This window comes from Theropithecus gelada, chromosome 8 (assembly GCF_003255815.1).
Source record: "Theropithecus gelada isolate Dixy chromosome 8, Tgel_1.0, whole genome shotgun sequence".
NCBI lineage: Eukaryota > Metazoa > Chordata > Mammalia > Primates > Cercopithecidae > Theropithecus > Theropithecus gelada.
In genome coordinates this window covers 122,155,056-122,172,621 of record NC_037676.1, presented here as the reverse complement: position 1 = coordinate 122,172,621, position 17,566 = coordinate 122,155,056, and the positions used below count along the sequence as shown (strand labels likewise).

General features: G+C 44.3%; 1 protein-coding gene across 2 annotated transcripts in view; it reads right to left on the bottom strand.

The window, feature by feature from the left end:
- Positions 1-17,566, bottom strand: part of DEPTOR (DEP domain containing MTOR interacting protein) — a 185,193-nt gene that overhangs the window by 78,014 nt on the left and 89,613 nt on the right. For both annotated transcript variants that reach the window (XM_025393855.1, XM_025393856.1), the window contains one exon: positions 14,322-14,500. In XM_025393855.1, the coding sequence (XP_025249640.1) occupies positions 14,322-14,500 (179 nt within the window). The remainder of the gene's footprint in view (positions 1-14,321; positions 14,501-17,566) is intronic.

Sequence of the window (17,566 nt, the reverse complement as noted above, 5' to 3'; positions counted from 1 at the left end):
CCTGTAATCCCAGCACTTTGGGAGGCCGAGGCAGGTGGACCACCTGAGGTCAGGAGTTCGAGACCAGCCTGGCCAAGATGGTGAAACTCCGTCTCCATTAAAAATACAAAAATTAGCTGACTGTGGTGGCGTGTGCCTGTAATCCCAGCTGCTTGGGGGGCTGAGGCAGGAGAATTGCTCGAACCCAGGAGGCAGAGGTTGCAGTGAGCCAAGATTGCAGCACTGCACTCCAGCATGGGCAACAAGAGCTAAACTCCATCTCCAAAAAAAAAAAAAAAAGAGAAAAGAAAAAAGAAAAATGAAACGCACACTGGCCAGGACACCATGCTGCCCTCTGCTGGTTTCAAAACGGTCTAGAGCTGTGTTCTCCAAGATGGCAGCCACTAGCCACATGAGCCTTGAAATGTGAGTCTGATTAAGTGAAAAAACACTGGATTTTGAAGACTTAGTATAACAAAATGTAAAGTAGCTAATTTGTATTTTTCATATAGATTGCATTTTTAAATGATAATATTTTGGAGATGGCGAGCTAAAGTATATTATGAAGATTAATTTAACCCATTCCTCCTTTTTTGTGTGCCATTTCTACTAGAAAATTTAAAATCACATATGTAGATTGTCTTAGTGGCTCCTAGCATAGTTTCACTGGGTAGCACTGGTGTGGTGGCTGGTTTCTCACAAGAACAGAACAGCCAACCAACAAACTAGTTCATCCCTTTCGTCGGGTACAGCACCTTGAAAGCCATTTGCCACAGAAGATGATCCTTGTCCTGAACACGCAAATGATCAAGAGTTGTTCCAGTTTTTGTCACATTATGTCCCCGATCCCATTTCCCTTATTTTGATGAGGAAGCACATTTTGTTCCCACTTAAGGGGAATCCCCCATTGAGGTTATGTTTTCAGCACCAAAAAGGATTTCAGAGTCACAGGAGTGAGCCAGTGAGGCAAAACCAACACCCACCCCTTCCCTACAGCGGCCTGGAGGCTTTGCCAACTGCCAGTATGACCAAAACCTGGGACAGCTGGGGGAGTGGCTAAAATAAAATTTAAAGAATATGAATCCTGATACACAGGCCTTCCTTGGATGGAAGGGGGAGTGGGGTAAGCTCCTTGTTGGGTCAAGTGTCATCACTTAGAGGAGAAAGAAAGTAAAGGGAAGCTTTCTAGAAAAAATGCTGGGCCGGGCACGGTAGCTCACGCCTGTAATCCCAGCGCTTTAGGAGGCCAAGGCAGGTGCATCATGTGAGGTCAGGAGTTGGAGACCAGCCTGGGCAACATTGCAAAACCCTGTTTCTATGAAAAATACAAAAATTAGCCACGCCTGTAGTCCCAGCTACTCAGGAGGCTGAGGAGGGAGAATTGCTTGTGCTTGGGAGGTGGAGGTTGCAGTAAGCCAAGATCATGCCACTGCACTCCAGCCTGGGCAACAGAGCAAGACTCCGTCTCAAAAAAAAAGAAAAAAAAGCTGGATGAAAGGTTCTAGCCTTTAAAATGTTGATTTTAAAATAACATACTAATTAACAATTTTTAAAAACATTACTCTCTAAATCAAAACTGATTATGAATATTAATCAACACACATATTTTTCCAATCATAATCAGGATAGATGTATGTGAGTGTAAGTGAAATTCCTTCTTAAATTTCATCTTCATATCGTTCCGTGGTCACACTGATGAGTTTACTTAAGCTCAGTTTTATTCCTGGTAGTTACTCCCTGGCGTTAACATACTTCGACTTGTTTATCCATTCGTGGCTGGAGTGGGGGTGAGCAGGGAGCAGGGAGAGGGAAGATAGAAAGAAGGAGTTTTTCCAAAGAACCAGAGAGCCAAACAGAAAAGATGACCCAGATGTACTGAGATGAGAGTATCAGCTCAGAGAAACTGAACGATAGTGAGCGGCTCAGAATCAAAAGCCAGAAGAGGTTAGTGGAAAAACTTCTAGAGGAAGAATCATGAGTGACAGCAGTGCAGCAAGGTTGAAACGGCTGAGAGTGATCATTATTTATACCTGCATAAGGAGAGCCTGAGTCCCAGACAGGAATCTCAGCCCAAACCCCCTGGCCACCCAGCTGGGAGGGGGCTGATACTAGAAACTCACCCAAGGTTGACACAAGGGTCAGGGATAGAAGAAAGATCTGTGATGGAAAGAGAATGGAAACAATTCCCTGCTTAAAGGAGAGCCCCTCAACTTTTGGTCCCCTTGTCTCCTCAGCCCCCGCCTCCCATTGATGAGTATGATTTGGCCCACGTTCATCAGGAACTGGAACTTAATACCACAGCACTCTTTGACCAGGAGAGAGAGGAAGCATATCAGAAACTGCTGTTTGAACTCTCTGTTCCACCCAGGAGACTGAGAAACCTGATATGCTCTGCTAGTGAGCCTGAGACCCCGGCCTACAGGTCCCACTGAAAATGACAACTTAAACCCAGCTGAGGATTTAAATGACCAGACAAGGCCAAGCTGAGCACTCAGTAGGAGCACACTTTCAGTATACCTCAACTGCATAGAGATCCTGTGCTTGTGTTTTAAGACTTCCATGTGCTGTTGTAAAAGCGCATGCTTGGGCAAAGTGAGGACCACATACTGCAGGGGACACTGCGTGACAAGTTGTCAGGACTGAGGCCGGAGTGGGTAGGAACACAGGCTTCAGAAATAAGCGTAGGTTGTACCTCGAGAAGCAGTTCATATACAATGGACAAAGATTCTACAAATGTCAAGAAGGAAAGAAATATTCATAGGTATGACACTGTTTACAAAAGAAAAACCTCAAAGGGGCATGGTGGTTCATGCCTGTAATTTCAGAACTTTGGGAGGCTGAGATGGGAGGATCACTTGACCCCAGGAGTTCAAGATCAGCCTGGGCAATATAGCAAGACCTCATCTTTAAAACGAGAGAGAGAGAGAGAGAGAAGCCTCTGGTCTGTGTGCATAACACTCTTCTTTCAGAAGATTACATAAGATAAAGCATCCTGTATTCCTTTCATACTTTCTGAAAAGTTAAGGCTTGGTGCCATTATAGGTACATTTTCCTTTTACCTAAACCAACACTATATTGTGTGCCAATGTCTTAGCCCTCTGTCAAGCAACCTGTTCCTTTCTATTTACATTACAACAGCATTCTGGCTGTGTCTATTTTTCCTCCTGCACTGGATTCAGCTATCATAGAAAGTAACACAGGGCTAAAGCATATGAGAGAGCACAGTGGGAAAATGCCCAGAAAGTCTAAATTGGGAAAGTAAAAAATTAGATTAGATTACGGCTGCTGCTAAGATTACACTTGAAATGTTAAATATTGAAAGTAGATTGAGAAAATACTCTACCCAGCTATTTTTTTTTTTTTGTCTGTTCAAAGTTTAACATTTAGGAGCTAAGAATGATTATACCAGTTGCAAATGCGTCAATGTCCTCATCTAAAAAAACAGAGAGATGGTCGGGTGCAGTGGCTCATGCCTGTAATTCCGATACTTTGGGAGGCCAGGGCGGGCGGATCACTTGAGGTCAGGAGTTTGAGACCAGCTTGGCCAACATGGCGAAACCCCGTCTCTACCAAAAGTACAAAAAAATTAGCTAAGTGTCGTGGCATGTGCTTGTAATTCTAGCTACTTGGAAAGCTGAGGCAAGAAAATCGCTTGAACCCGGGAGGCGGAGGTTGCAGTGAGCCCAGATTGCGCCCCTGTACTCCGGCCTGGGTGACAGAGTAAGACTCCATCTAATAAAAAATGGAATAAAATTTAAAAAGAGAGATAACAGTATCAAGTGCATTGATTGCTTGTGAAGATTAAATGAGCTAATAGCAGTAAAGAACAGCCTGCCAAGCACTCATTTCCCTGTGAAAACAGGGCTTGCTTTTTCTTGTTTTTCTTTGCAGGGTGTGAGTGGGGAGAGTGGAACAACTACCCCCATTCTCCCACTTGGTGAATCTGTCAGTCAAAGGGTCCCCACCCAGGGTCAAGAGGCGAGCCTATGACCTGACTCAGCCAGTAAGGGTCCTCTCTAGAGCATTAGCGTCTGGAGAAGGCAACTGCATATGCAGAAAACAGAGCTGATTCACCTGGCCATAAGTGGCTGGAAGGGATTACCTTTTAGTCACTAGTCCCTGGTTCCTGGATCCCCAGAGTTGCTTCAGTTTCTCTTCTTCAGGTAGCCTTGTTTTCAACATTTCCTTTAACTATCAGCTGGCTCTGCCATATATTTAAAGGAAGTGATGATTGGAGCTGCTTATATTCAAAGAAAGCTTGCTGGTATAAACACCAGTATTGTGCCCAGCAAAGGCCAAGTCCTCAGTAAGTGGTCACTTTTGTCACTTGTTCATTCAATACATTTTTGCTGAGTACTATATATATATATATCTCATATATATATATCTCATATATATGTCTCGTATATATATCTCATGTGTATATATATCTCATGTATATATATATGACAAACCAATAGGAATACAGAAATGAACAAAACAACTTCTCTATCCTTAAAGCATTTACTCTCTAGTTAGGGGTAAAGAAAGGCTAAGACACAGGGTGCCATCTGTAAAGAAGTCTCCTCCATTTCCTCTTCTTGACTTGAAAGTCCTCTTGGCAAGAAGTTAGCAAATGCCAATCAGAGAGCATGAGTAGGGGGCTGGGCGCAGTGGCTCATGCCTGCAATCCCAGCACTTTGGGAGGGCCAGGTAGGTGGATTGCCTGAGGTCAGGAGTTCAAGACCAGCCTGGCCAGTATGGGGAAACCCCATCTCTATTAACAATACAAAAATTAGCCCAGTGTGGTGGCACACACCTGTAATCCCAGCTACTCGGGAGGCTGAGGCAGGAGAATCACTTGAACCCAGCACAATCTTCGTTCACTGCACTCCAGCCTGGGCAACAAAGTGAGATTCCATCTCAAAAAAAAAAAGGAGCAAGCATGAGTAGGAGAGCAGGAGAGCCGCGATGGAGAGGAAGGGCGGGTGGGCAAGCAAGGCTAGGTCGGCACTGACGGATGCTCCCCTGAACCAAGCTTCAGTCAGGCTCCTTTGAGCCCTCTTTTCTACCCGGCCTCCACCTTGCTGCCCCCTTTCCCTCCCCTCCACCCGCATCCTGCTGTCTTGGCTTACCCAGCCCAGTTTTAGCAAAGAACCCTGATAAGTCAGTGTACTGACAATCCCTCACCTTTGATACCCAATCAAGTTTGTTATCTCCACCTTTGATTTCTAAGTCCTTGGCCTGTCTTGAGCAAGAATCTCCCCACCCTAAGTCTCCTGTTTAGTAATTTTTCATCCACTGACCAACCACACACTGTGCTCTAAATCCCCACTTGTCCCTATATTTTAAGTTGAGCCCAATCTGTCTCCCCTATTGCAATACCCCTATTGTAATAATCTTAAACAAAGTTTTCCTTACTTTTCTAACAAGTGTCGATAATTTTTTTCTTAATGCCATGTAGTCTTGAGAAAGTTGCAATTGAAGGGGCTCAGGACATGCCAGCCCAAAATATGGCTCCATGGCATAAGGATTGTTTGGTACTGGTTATTTTGAGAAGCTGCAGACACAACAGTAGCTCCAAAAAGTTGTCCTTTTAGAAATGTACATCTGTAAAGCAAATGTTCTTTTGTCCTTTTAAAAAAAATTTTTTTTTTTTAAGAGATGGGATTTTGCTATGTTGCCCAAGCTGGTCTCAAACTCCTGGGCTCTAGCAATCCTCCCGCCTTAGCCTCTAAAATTGTTAGGATTACAAGTGTGAGCCACCATACACAGCTGGGAAATGTCCCTCTGTAAGGGTCTCTCCCTCTCTGCACCAGGGACAGAAAGAAAATTAAGTCACTAGAGACTCAAAATAAATAAAGAAGGTGTTGACCTAAATCTGCATAACCAACCTTACATTTGTATAAGGTGCTTTTTCTGGCCCTCTGGTTTTAACTGGGTTACATCTTTTTTTCTTTGTTTCAGGGAATAATGGTATTTAAGCCTGAAGTCTGAACAACCCTTATTTTATTTTATTTTATTTTGAGACAGAGTCTTGCTCTGTCACCCAGGAGGCTGGAGTGCAGTGGCACAATCTTGGCTCATGGCAACCTCTGCCTCCCGAGCTCAAGCGGTTCTCCTGCCTCAACCTCCCAAATAACTGGGATTACAGGCACGCACCATCACTCCTGCCTAATTTTTATATTTTTAGTAGAGACGGGGTTTCTCCATGTCAGCCAGGCTAGTCTAGAACTCTTGGCCTCAAGTGATTCACTCGCCTCAGCCTCCCAAAGTGCTGGGATCACAGGTGTGAGCCACCACGCCTGGCCTCAACTACTCTTTTCATATCTATCCTAGAGATTTACTCATTTCTCTGTATTTTCACCTGTATTTACAGAGGGCATACATATTATTAAACTTCTGTTCATTTTTCTCTTGTTAGTCTGTCCTTTGTTATAGCAGGTCTCAGTTAAGAACTCATGAAAAGTAAAGAAAAAATTATTTTTCCTCCTCTGTGTAAGCTTGCCTTTAGCCTCAATCATCAGTATGTTTTTTCTTTCTTTCTTTCTTTCTTTTTTTTTTTTCCAGAGAGACAAGATCTCACTATACTGCCCAGGCTGGTCCCGAACTCCTGTCCTCAAGCAGTCCTCTCCATTCAGCCTCCCAAAGTGCTGAGATTACAGGCATGAACCACCACACCCAGTTACTGCCTTCTTTTTCTTCCTTCCCTTTCCTCTTCCCCTTTTCCCCCTTTCCTTTCCAGCTGGGCTATTCCAGGCTTAGGCTGATCTCTATCAATTATCTTAATTATTGGAGAGATGCAGTTAATTCCTGTCTGGATGTGGCCTCTAGCTTCCTTTGCTACAGATCCCAAATTCTCTCTTCATGGCCAGCAGAGCAAATGTCTCTGCTACTGTCTTCCACTGAAGGATGAGGTAATCATAGCTACTCTCAAGCAACTGGGAGGATTAAAAAGATAATGTATGTAAAACTGCTTTGTATATGGCACCGTGTTACATAAATATATGTTTAAAACAAAAGAAAAAGAAAGAGGGCTTAGTGTGGAAATTGTTGAAGTGCTCTGACTAAAGTTCTAAAAGAGGAAATTATCCACCCAGACACAGCAGCGGTAGCCTGGTAGGCCAGCGTCAGCTGCTGCAGCTGTGAGCAATTTACCCACGTCATTATCTGGTTTCCATCTCCCTCCATTTAAAGCTGCTAAAATAGCCGGATGGCAGCTAAAGGAGTTGAGAAAGGTAACTTATGTGAGTAAAGAAGTGTGTTCAGGCCCTTTGCAGTGGCTCACACCTGTAATCCCGGCACTTTGGGAGGCCAAGGCTGGAGGATCGCTTGAGCCCAGGAGTTCAAGACCAACCTGGGCAACTTGGCAACAACCTCCCTCTCTATGAAAGATAAAAAAATTAGCTGGCTATGGTGGTGAGCACTGGTAGTCCTGGCTACTCAGGAGCTGAGGTGGGAGGACCGATTTAGCCTGGGAGGTCACGGCTGCAGTGAGCCATGATCATGTCACTGCACTCCAGCCTGTCAACAGAGCAAGACCCTGTTTCAAAAAAAGAAAAGAGGCCAGGTACAGGGGCTCATGCCTGTAATCCCAACACTTTGGGAGGCCAAGGCGGGAGGATCACCTGAGATCGGGAGTTCGAGACCAGCCTGACCAAAATGGAGAAACCCCGTCTCTACTAAAAATACAAAATTAGCCAGGTGCAGTGGCACAAGCCTGTAATCCCAGCTACTTGGGAGGCTGAGGCAGGAGAATTGTTTGAACCTAGGAGGCAGAGGTTGTGGTAAGCCGAGATCACACCATTGCACTTCAGACTGGGCAACAAGAGCGAAACTCCATCTCAAAAAAAAAAAAAAAAAAAAAAAAAAAGTGTGTTCATCCCATTTCCTGTTTGCAAAGGTTACCCAGAAATCTCAAGGTCCCTGGTCATTGTTTGGGGGAAGAGAATCTTGTAGATTTCACAGGTTAATAATTTTTATAGTTTAAATATCTGCCAGACTGTGTTGGCTGATTCAGCTGATGCAATAGAACTTGAGAATTTTTTTCTAATGGGGCCTGCAGTTAGCATCTCATCTTCTTTAGTGGTTAAGAGTGCAGGCTCTGAAGCTAGACTGTCTTGATTTGAATCTTGAATCTACCACTCAGTAGCTCTCATCTTCAGCATGTTACTTTTTTTTTTCTTTTTCTTTTCTTTTTTTTTTTTTTTTGAGACACGTCTTATTCTTTCACACAGGCTGGAGTGCAGTGGTATGATCTCAGCTCGCTGCAACCTCTGCCTCCTTGGTTCCAGCAATTCTCTTGCCTCAGCCTCCCAAGTAGCCGGGACTACCGGCGCGTGCCACCATGCCCGGCTAACTTTTGTATTTTTAGTAGAGACAGGATTTCACTATGTTGCTTAAGCTGGTCTTGAACTCCTGACCTCAAATGATCCACCTGCCTCAGCCTCCCAAAGTGCTGGGATTACAGGCCTGAGCCACCATGCCCAGCCGTCAGCATGTTACTTAACTTCATCTCAAAAATGAGAATGAGTGTGATACCTAACTCTCAGAGTTATTGAGGGAAATACATATGTGAATAGAGTTCTTAGAACAGTGGCTGGGATATAGTAAGAGCTCTATACATTTCAGCTATTATTTAGAGTAGATCAGATTAGGTACAAGAGCTAGCATGTGAAGGCCATAAGAGGTAGATGCTGTGTTAAAAGCTTTTGCCAAGTGCAATCACTTAATTCTCCCAACAATTCTGTGCAGGAAAGAGTTACCCTAGCAGCCCCGATACAGAAGGGCCGGCTTATGTGGCTGGTCCATGGCTAGCATCTGGGAACTTGGCTTTTGGAAGGTTCCCAAGTCACTAACTGATAAGGACCTTGCCCACCTGGCGCACTGAATTGTGTTGTATCGGCCTGCCTAGACTGTTTGTACAAACAGTGTGATGTATGGAGAATACTTGCTTTCCTTCTGAGAGACTGGAATGCTGCTGGTTGCGGCTGGCTGAGCAAACAGAGCGTACCTATGAGAAAAGCCCCCAGTAAAAATCTTTGGCTCTGCGCCTCAACATGGTATTAGGGCTCAGAAATGGATACCCCAAAATATGGCACTTTGATATGCTGAACTGAAGAAAAAGTTACGATTTCTCTGACTTTCTCCCCTGCTTCTGTCCCTCAATCCTCTGTGTCCCCCAAAGCACTGGATAAAGTTCTCTGAAGTTCCTACCTGCCTAAGTCTGGATCTGCCAAAGAAGAAAACAATTTACCTCTGGTTCCTTCCCTGAGTTTTCATTAACTGAACTCATACGACAGGAAGAAAGACTGAAGTCTGTCGACAAACCTGGTCAGAGTTTTGTCACAAACCATGGTCTGCTCTGCTGACCCAATGGACTTCGTAGCAGGCCATTGTATATTCTTCAAGCCTATTGAATCCTCCTAAAAATCATTCACACTTCCCCATCTCCCTTTCCTCTAAGAAGCAGGGGACATAGCATCTGTACCGCATTGGGATATTAGGTAATCACTCTGGTTCTCCCCGTGTACACACTAATACATTGGTTTGCCTTTTCTCCAACTGATCTGTCTTTTGTGAGTTGATTTTTCAGCCAACCTTCAGACGGGAAAGGGGATGTTTTCCCTTGGCCCCTACAAGGGCTCCCCTGGGCAGAGATATTGCACACGTGTTACTGCATTTCACAGCTAGAGGAGGGAGCCCCTTCAAGAAGGAAGAACATAGGAACCTGTGCCTGGATTTCTCCACACTCCACCTGATGTGCCCTTGTCTCTTGCTGACCCTGCTGTGTATCATTTCACTGTAATAAATCTTAGCCACCAATACAACTACGCGTTGAAACCTTCTAGTACACACTGAACATGTGGATGCTCATAGGTCTCTGGAAAAACAAACTCTCAAAGGTCTATCATGTAACTCTAATTTTATAGTTTCAAAATCCAAGGAATAGGAAAGTTATGAGATGCAGACGTGGCCACTTAGTAGGTGAAAAAGCTGCATCTAAATCCAGTCTGTCTCCTTCCAAAGACCGTGCTCATTCCATTGTGCCAGGCAGCCATACGCAGTCACATACATCCCAGACCAAGGCAAGCTTCTTTCTAAGATACAACACCTAGTAGCTACAGGGTAGCTCTGCAACTTGAGAAAATCTCTTAAAGGATTTGAAGCCCAGATTTCTTCACTGTAAATCTGCAATAATAATACTAATGCCACAAAATTGCTGTGAGGATTTAATAAGTACAACATACAAAGCATATGTGTGAAGCACATACATATTAAATACACAGTATATTAAGATCTATAAAGTAGCCTAATGCCTTTATACATGGTACCCATCCATAAATTAAAAAGCTAGACAAATATGTATAGATGTGGTCAACATATAGACATTTGTATAAACATGTACATATACATGCACATATATATATCCACATAAATACACATGCATGTTAATTATTCATCTAACAATTTCTGCCTTGAGTAAAGTGCACCAGTCACCATTCACAGATGAAGCTAGTTAGGATTTTATAGGTGAACCTGATTTTTACACTTACTGGTTTCAAAATAGGGAACCACTTTTATCCAGAAACCTTCTGCTCAAAGCCTAAAGGCTGACTTTCCTTAATTATTAACCTATGAAATTAATTATTAGCCAGACAATTAAAAGCTTTGCTCAAGACACTAACTGGTACTTACCATGAGCTCTAACATACACAGGTATGGTGGCCATATTTTCATAACTCCAAGTTACAACCTGTGACCTAGCAATGAATTACTGTGCTGGGAAACTGAAACTCCCTCAGAAACCCCAGTTTCTATACAGAATATTCAGTCCTCCTACAACCATGGAAAGCATACTTCTGTGGTTAATATATTTTATTGGCTGGGCGCGGTGGTTCACGCCTGTAATCCTAGCACTTTGGGAGGCCAAGGCGGATCACCTGAGGTCAGGAGTTCGAGACCTGCCTGACTGACATGGTGAAACCCTCTCTCTACTAAAAATACAAACCCTCCACCTCCAGGGTTCAAGAGATTCTCACTGCCTCAGCCTCCCAGGTAGCTGGGATTACAGGCATCTGCCACCACTCCCAGCTAATTTTTGTTTCTTCAGTAAAGACAGGGTTTTGCCATGTTGGCCAGCTCGCTGAGCCACCGCGCCCAGCCTCATCTGACTTTTTCTCTGCAGAGCAAAGATATGAAAGAACCAACTGTAACCCAAACCTACCACTTTTCACGGGGGAAAACCCCAGTCATCCCACTCAACTCCAAGGTCACGCTTACTAGCAGTAATATCCATTTGGACATTACTACCTGAGTGGCCTCAGACAAGTGATTTATCCTATTGGTGCCTTCACCTCCTGATTTGTAAAATGGAGATAATAAGAATGTTGGCCCTATAGTATTGTACATCTAAACATTTGTTAAGAAGGTAGCTCTCAGGCCAGGCATGCTGGCTCATGCTGTAATCCCAGCACTTTGGGAGACTGGGGCAGGTGGATCACTTGAGTCAGGAGTTTGAGACCCACCTGGCCAACATGGTGAAATCCTGTTTCTACTAAAAATACAAAAACCAGCTGGGTGTGGTGGTACACAGCTACTTGGGAGGCTGAGGCAGGAGAATCCCTTGAAACTGGGAAGTGGAGGTGGCAGTGAGCCAAGATCTGCCCCCGCATGATCAGAGTAACTCTGTCTCAAAACATAATAATAAGAGAAGGTAGCTCTCATATTAATGTTCTTACCACAATACATTTTTTTTTTTTTTAAAAAGTGTCTACCTCGTAGAGTTTATTTATTAGTAAGTTAATAAGGGTAAAAAGGATTAGCACAGTGCCTGGCACATAGTGTAAAATAAATAAATGAATAAAATAGCACATCTTCTACTGTTCTCTAATTGCTTCTATAACCATGTCGTAGTCCTGACAATACTATGAACTGTTTAAGGTCAGGGATCACACCAGCACTGTGCTTCCCTGTCCATCTTCCTTTCCTCAGTGAACTGAAACCAGAGCTAGACATGTTAGGCCACCAACAGACGGCTGTGAGTCCAACTGTGGCAGAACTGCACAGGAGAAAGCAGCCTGGAATACAGTGTCACTCACTCTAAGCAATGCCTCTACATCCACGGCTTCCAAAATATTTGACTCCAATGCACAGTAACAAATAATTTTAGGTTGTAATTCAATATACACCTGCATATGCCCCTATGTTTTATAGCATATATCTAAATGAAATAAAAGTATTGTAAAACAATACTTACTCTTTTTTTTTTTTTGAGACAAAGTCTTGGTCTGCCACCAAGGCTGGAATGCAGTGGCACAATCTCAGCTCACTGCAACCTCCACCTCCCGAGTTCAAGCGATTCTCTTGCCTCAGCCTCCTGAGTAGCTGGGACTACAGGCACACATCACCATGCCAAGCTAATTTTTTGTGTTTTTAATAGAGATGGGGTTTCACCCTGTTGGCCAGGCTGGTCTTGAACTCCTGACCTCAGTTGATCCGCCCGCCTCAGCCTCCCAAAGTGCTGGGATTACATAAAATCTTAAAATATTACTCTAACTTTCCCTCTGCCTTTCTGTGTAAAAACAGGCCATAAAGAAATTATCTGACCTACTTTGGTTAACTGTAGGTCATAAGACTCCCATTGCAAGCCGGGCATGGTGGCTAACACTTATAATCCCAGCACTTTGGAAGGCTGAGGCGGATGGATCACCTGAGGTGAGGAGTTCAAGACCAGCCTGGCCAACATGGTGAAACCCCATCTCTACTAAAACATACAAAATTAGCTGGGTGTTGTGGTGCACGTCTGTAATCCCAGCTACTTGGGAGGCTAAGGCAGGAGCATCACTTGAACTCAGGAGGCAGAGGTTGCAGTGAGCCAAGATCATGCTATTGTACTCCAACCTGGGTGACAAAGAGAGACTCAATCTCAAAAAAAAAAAATAAAAGACTCCCATTCCAGAAAGGTCCTGCCTTACACCCAGAAAGAATGAATGCTGCAGAGAGGCCAAAAAGAATCTATACAGACAGGTCTTGTTGGGCTCCTCTACTCAGTCTATTAACTTTAGATCATATCCTTTTTGTCCAATCATATTTCTACATAACTGTCCATACTTTGTTGAATATAAGCATAACAACGGACAATTTTCTCTGTATCTCTGGGTTTTCATTCTGAAGGCTCCCATACATGTTAATAAATTTGTATGTCTTTTCTCCTGTTCATCTGCTTCTTGGGTCCAGCACGGTGGTTCACGCCTGTAATCCCAGCTCTTTGGGAGGCCAAGGCAGATGGATCACTTGAGGCCAGGAGTTAGAGGCCAGCCTGGCCAACATGGCAAATCCCTCCCTTAAAAATGCAAAAATTAGTGCACCTGTAATCCCACTGTAATTCCTGCTACTTGGGAAGCTGAGGAATGAGAATCGCTTGAACCTGGGAGGCAGAGATTGCAGTGAGCCGAGATGGTGCCTCTGTAGTCCAGCCTGGGCAATGGAAGGAGACTCTGTCTTAAACAAAACAAAACAAATCTGCCTCTTGTCAGTGATTTTCAGCAAACCTTCAGAGGGCAAAGGGGAAAGTATTCTCTTGGTCCTTACATGTATAACCTATGCACATCCTTTTGTATACTTCAAATCATCTCTAGATTACTTATAATACCCAATACAACGTAAACACTCTGTAAGTAGTTATTATATTGTACTGTTTAGGGAATAATGATGAAAAAATGTCTATGTGGGTGTAGTTCAGACACAAGTTTTTCCAAAGATTTTAAATTCATGGTTGGTTAAATACACAGACGCAGAACCCACAGATACAAAGGGCTGACTGTAAAACACTTCTTAACTAGTAACTTACATTGCATCATTGTGATTCAGTCCTAAAAGGAAAGTGACACTTTTATGAAGGCTCTTTGGATTAACTCTTCACTGTGGCAGCTTACATCATGGTTCAGGAAATGTTTATTCTCCTCTAACAACCAACCTTCTGGGAGGCATCTACTTCCCAACTCCATATTATACTTGACTTCATGACTTGCTTTAGCCAGTTAGATACAGAGTTGTGATGTTACATTACATCCAAGCAGCAGCTTTTGGAGGTGCTATAAGAACTTGCCTGCCCTCTTTAGCATCTGCAACCATCTGTTGAAAACAACACATCACAAACAGTGGATATTCCTCTAGTCTGTGTCCCAGAATGGAAAGGCATGGAGCACAGACCTGAACTTGACCCCCAGCTTGAAGACAAGCTGAACATAAGCAGAGGTGCCACTGACTTACAGATTCATGAGTGAGAAATAAGTACTTGTTGTAAGACACAAGATTTGGGGCTGCTTGTTACTGCAGCAAAAGCTGCCCAATACACTCACCATGCTGGATGATGCCATGCTCCATAAGCCGGTGGCAAAGCTGCTCTGCCTCTTTCCTTGTGGTGGCCTCACCTTCCTGAACCAGCCAGTCCAGGAATTCAGATGCCATGAAGGTGCGCTCATACTTGACCCCTTCCTCCTCCCTGGGCTGCAGGAGTGTGTTTTCAGGGCTCATCAGCCTGGGAAGAAAAAAAAGGGAAAAGAAAAATAAACCTATACAAAAGGAAAACAGCTCATTTGAAATCATAGACTTCCGTGAAGTACCACAGCAAAGTTGTCAGACAGATGCAGCTGTCAGGTGCCACCACACGTGTAATTTCTTTTTTTCTTTTTTCTTTTGAGACAGAGTTTTGCTCTTGTTGCCCAGGCTGGAGTGCAATGGCATGATCTCGGCTCACTGCAACCTCCACCTTCCAGTTTCAAGCGATTCTCCTGCCTTGGCCTCCCAAGTAGCTAGGATTACAGGCATGTGTCACCACGCCCAGTTAATTTTGTATTTTTAGTAGCGACAGGTATTCTCCATGTTGGTCAGGCTGGTCTTGAACTCCCAACCTCAGGTGATCCGCCTGCCTTGGCCTCCCAAAGTGCTGGGATTACAGGCATGAGCCACTACGCCCAGTCTACCATACATGTAATTTCTAAGAGGAAGATCTGCTTCAAAAGCAACCAAGATGCATTTTATCCTAGTAATTTGAAAAAAAAAAAAATTGGAAATGCAATCCAAAACTCTATGATTAGCAGACTGCATTCAAGTTAGCAATCTTGAAAAGAAGTTACAATTTCATGTTCTACTCTACCATTCTGAAAAGGCTAGTATTTCTTTCCTAATTGCATTATTTCACTTCTGTGCTAAGAAGACTAATGCTGTGAACTGAGTGTTTTGTGTCCTCGCTAAATTTTTTTTTTTTTTTGAGACAGAGTTTCACTCTTGTTGCCCAGGCTGGAGGGCAATGGTGCGATCTTGGCTCACTGCAACCTCCACCTCCTGAGTTCAAGCGATTCTCCTGCCTTGGCCTCCAGACTAGCTGGGATTACAGGCACATGCCACCACACTCGACGAATTTTTGTATTTTTAGTAGAGACGGGGTTTCACCATATTGTCCAGGCTGGTCTCGAACTCCTGACCTCGTGATCCTGCCGTCTTGGCCTCCCAAAGTGCCAAGATTACCAGCATGAGCCACCATGCCCAGCCGTCCCTGCTAATTACATATTGTGAATCTCTAGTCTCTACTGTGATGATATTTGCAGGTGGCGCATTTGGGAGGTAGTTAGGTTATGACGTTGGAGCCCTCGCGATGGCATTAGTGCCCTTATAAAAAGAGACAAAAGGGAGCTTGCTCTCTTTCTTTCTCTCTGCTCTTGCCATGTGAGGACATAGCCAGAAGACAGCCATCTGCAAACCAAGAAGCAGGATCAAACCAAGAAGCAGCCACCTGCAAACCAAGAAGCAGGTGTCACTGGATCTGCTGGCACCTTGATCTTGGACCTCCCAAACAAATGTTTGTTGTTTAAGCTACTCAGCCTATGGTATATTTTGTCACAGTAGCCTGAACTAAGACGACTACATAAGTGACTCTTGAAATCCTCCCGTACCCACATAGCTTGCTTCTCACACCTATCTTCCCAGGCATTCCTCAGCTCCTCTGGATCCATTTCACATCTCCAAAATAGCTCCATCTGGGCCTATAAGTGTTCTCCTATGCATCCATATATGATGCAATGAAACACAAATGTCAGTCCTTATTCTGGTTGACATTAATACCAGTATATGGGGCCGGGAATGGTGGCTCACACCTGTAATCCCAGTACCTTGGGAAGCCGAGGCAGGTGGATCGCTTGAGGTCAGGAGTTTGAGATTAGCCTGGCTTGGCAAAACCCCGTCTCCACTAAAAATACGAGAAAATTAGCCAGACACATTGGCACATGCCTGTAGTACCAGCTACTCAAGAGGCTGAGGCAGGAGAGTCGCTCGAACCCAGGAGGCAGAGGTTGCAGTGAGACGAGTTCGCACCACTGCACTCCAGCCTGAGTGACAGAGCGAGACTGACCACTGCCCTCAGCTAGGGGGACATCAATCACACTCTACTGGTTTCCTGGTTTCCGACCCGCCCTCTGCTCCTATCTCTTACTCAGCTACCCTTGTGTTGGCTTCTCTGCATCTCCCTGGACTTTAAAGGCTGGAATTCCTTGAGATTCAGTCCCTACATACCTCTTTTCTCATTCCATAGTCTCTCTGGTGAGCTCCTCCATGTCCCTGTCTTCAATTACCATCCATGTTCCAAAGATTCCCAAATTTATATTCCCAGACCAGGCCTATACTCCCAACCCTACAGCTTTGCATTCACATAGATTTCTCAAAGCCACCTCAAAATCAACAAGCCCAAAACTGAGCTTACATTCTTCCTTCCAAACCTGGTCCTGTGCCAGTCAGTGCTTACACTGTTCAGCCAGAAAATGAGACATTGTCCTTGGCCCCTCCCTCTTCCTCACCCCCTGCCCAGTCATCAGTATGAACTGTGAACTTGAACTCCTAAATCTCTCTCATGTATGTCTAAGCCTTCCCATCTCAGGCATTGCCATTACCTTAGTCTAAAATACCAATACTTTTTTTTTTTTTTTTTGAGACAGAGTCTTGCTCTGTGGCCCAGGCTGGAGTGCAGTGGCCAGATCTCAGCTCACTGCAAGCTCCACCTCCTGGGTCTACGCCATTCTCCTGCCTCAGCCTCCCGAGTAGCTGGGACTACAGGCGCCCGCCACCTCGCCCGGCTAGTTTTTTGTATTTTTTTGGTAGAGACGGGGTTTCACCGTGTTAGCCAGGCTGGTCTCGATTTCCTGACCTCGTGATCCGCCTGTCTCGGCCTCCCAAAGTGCTGGGATTACAAGCTTGAGCCACCGCGCCTGGCCTAAAATACCAATACTTTTAACCTAGACAACTACAGTGTTTTCTTAATTGACTATACTATGCATCCACTCTTATTCTCAACCCAACCTTGGACACCTAAGTCTAGACATAACTATTAAATTATCTTTTAAAAATTCAAACCTGATAATGTCCTTCCCCTGTTGAAAATACACTTCCATAGCTTCTCATTGCTTTTAGGATAAAGACCAAAATTCTTCACATGGCATATAAAGTAAGCGTGATCCTGCTCTCTTTCAGTTCCTCAAACATACCATGCCCCATCTACCACAGGCCTTTGAATTTGCCATCTCCATGGCTAGAATGCTCTCCCTCTCTTCTCCTC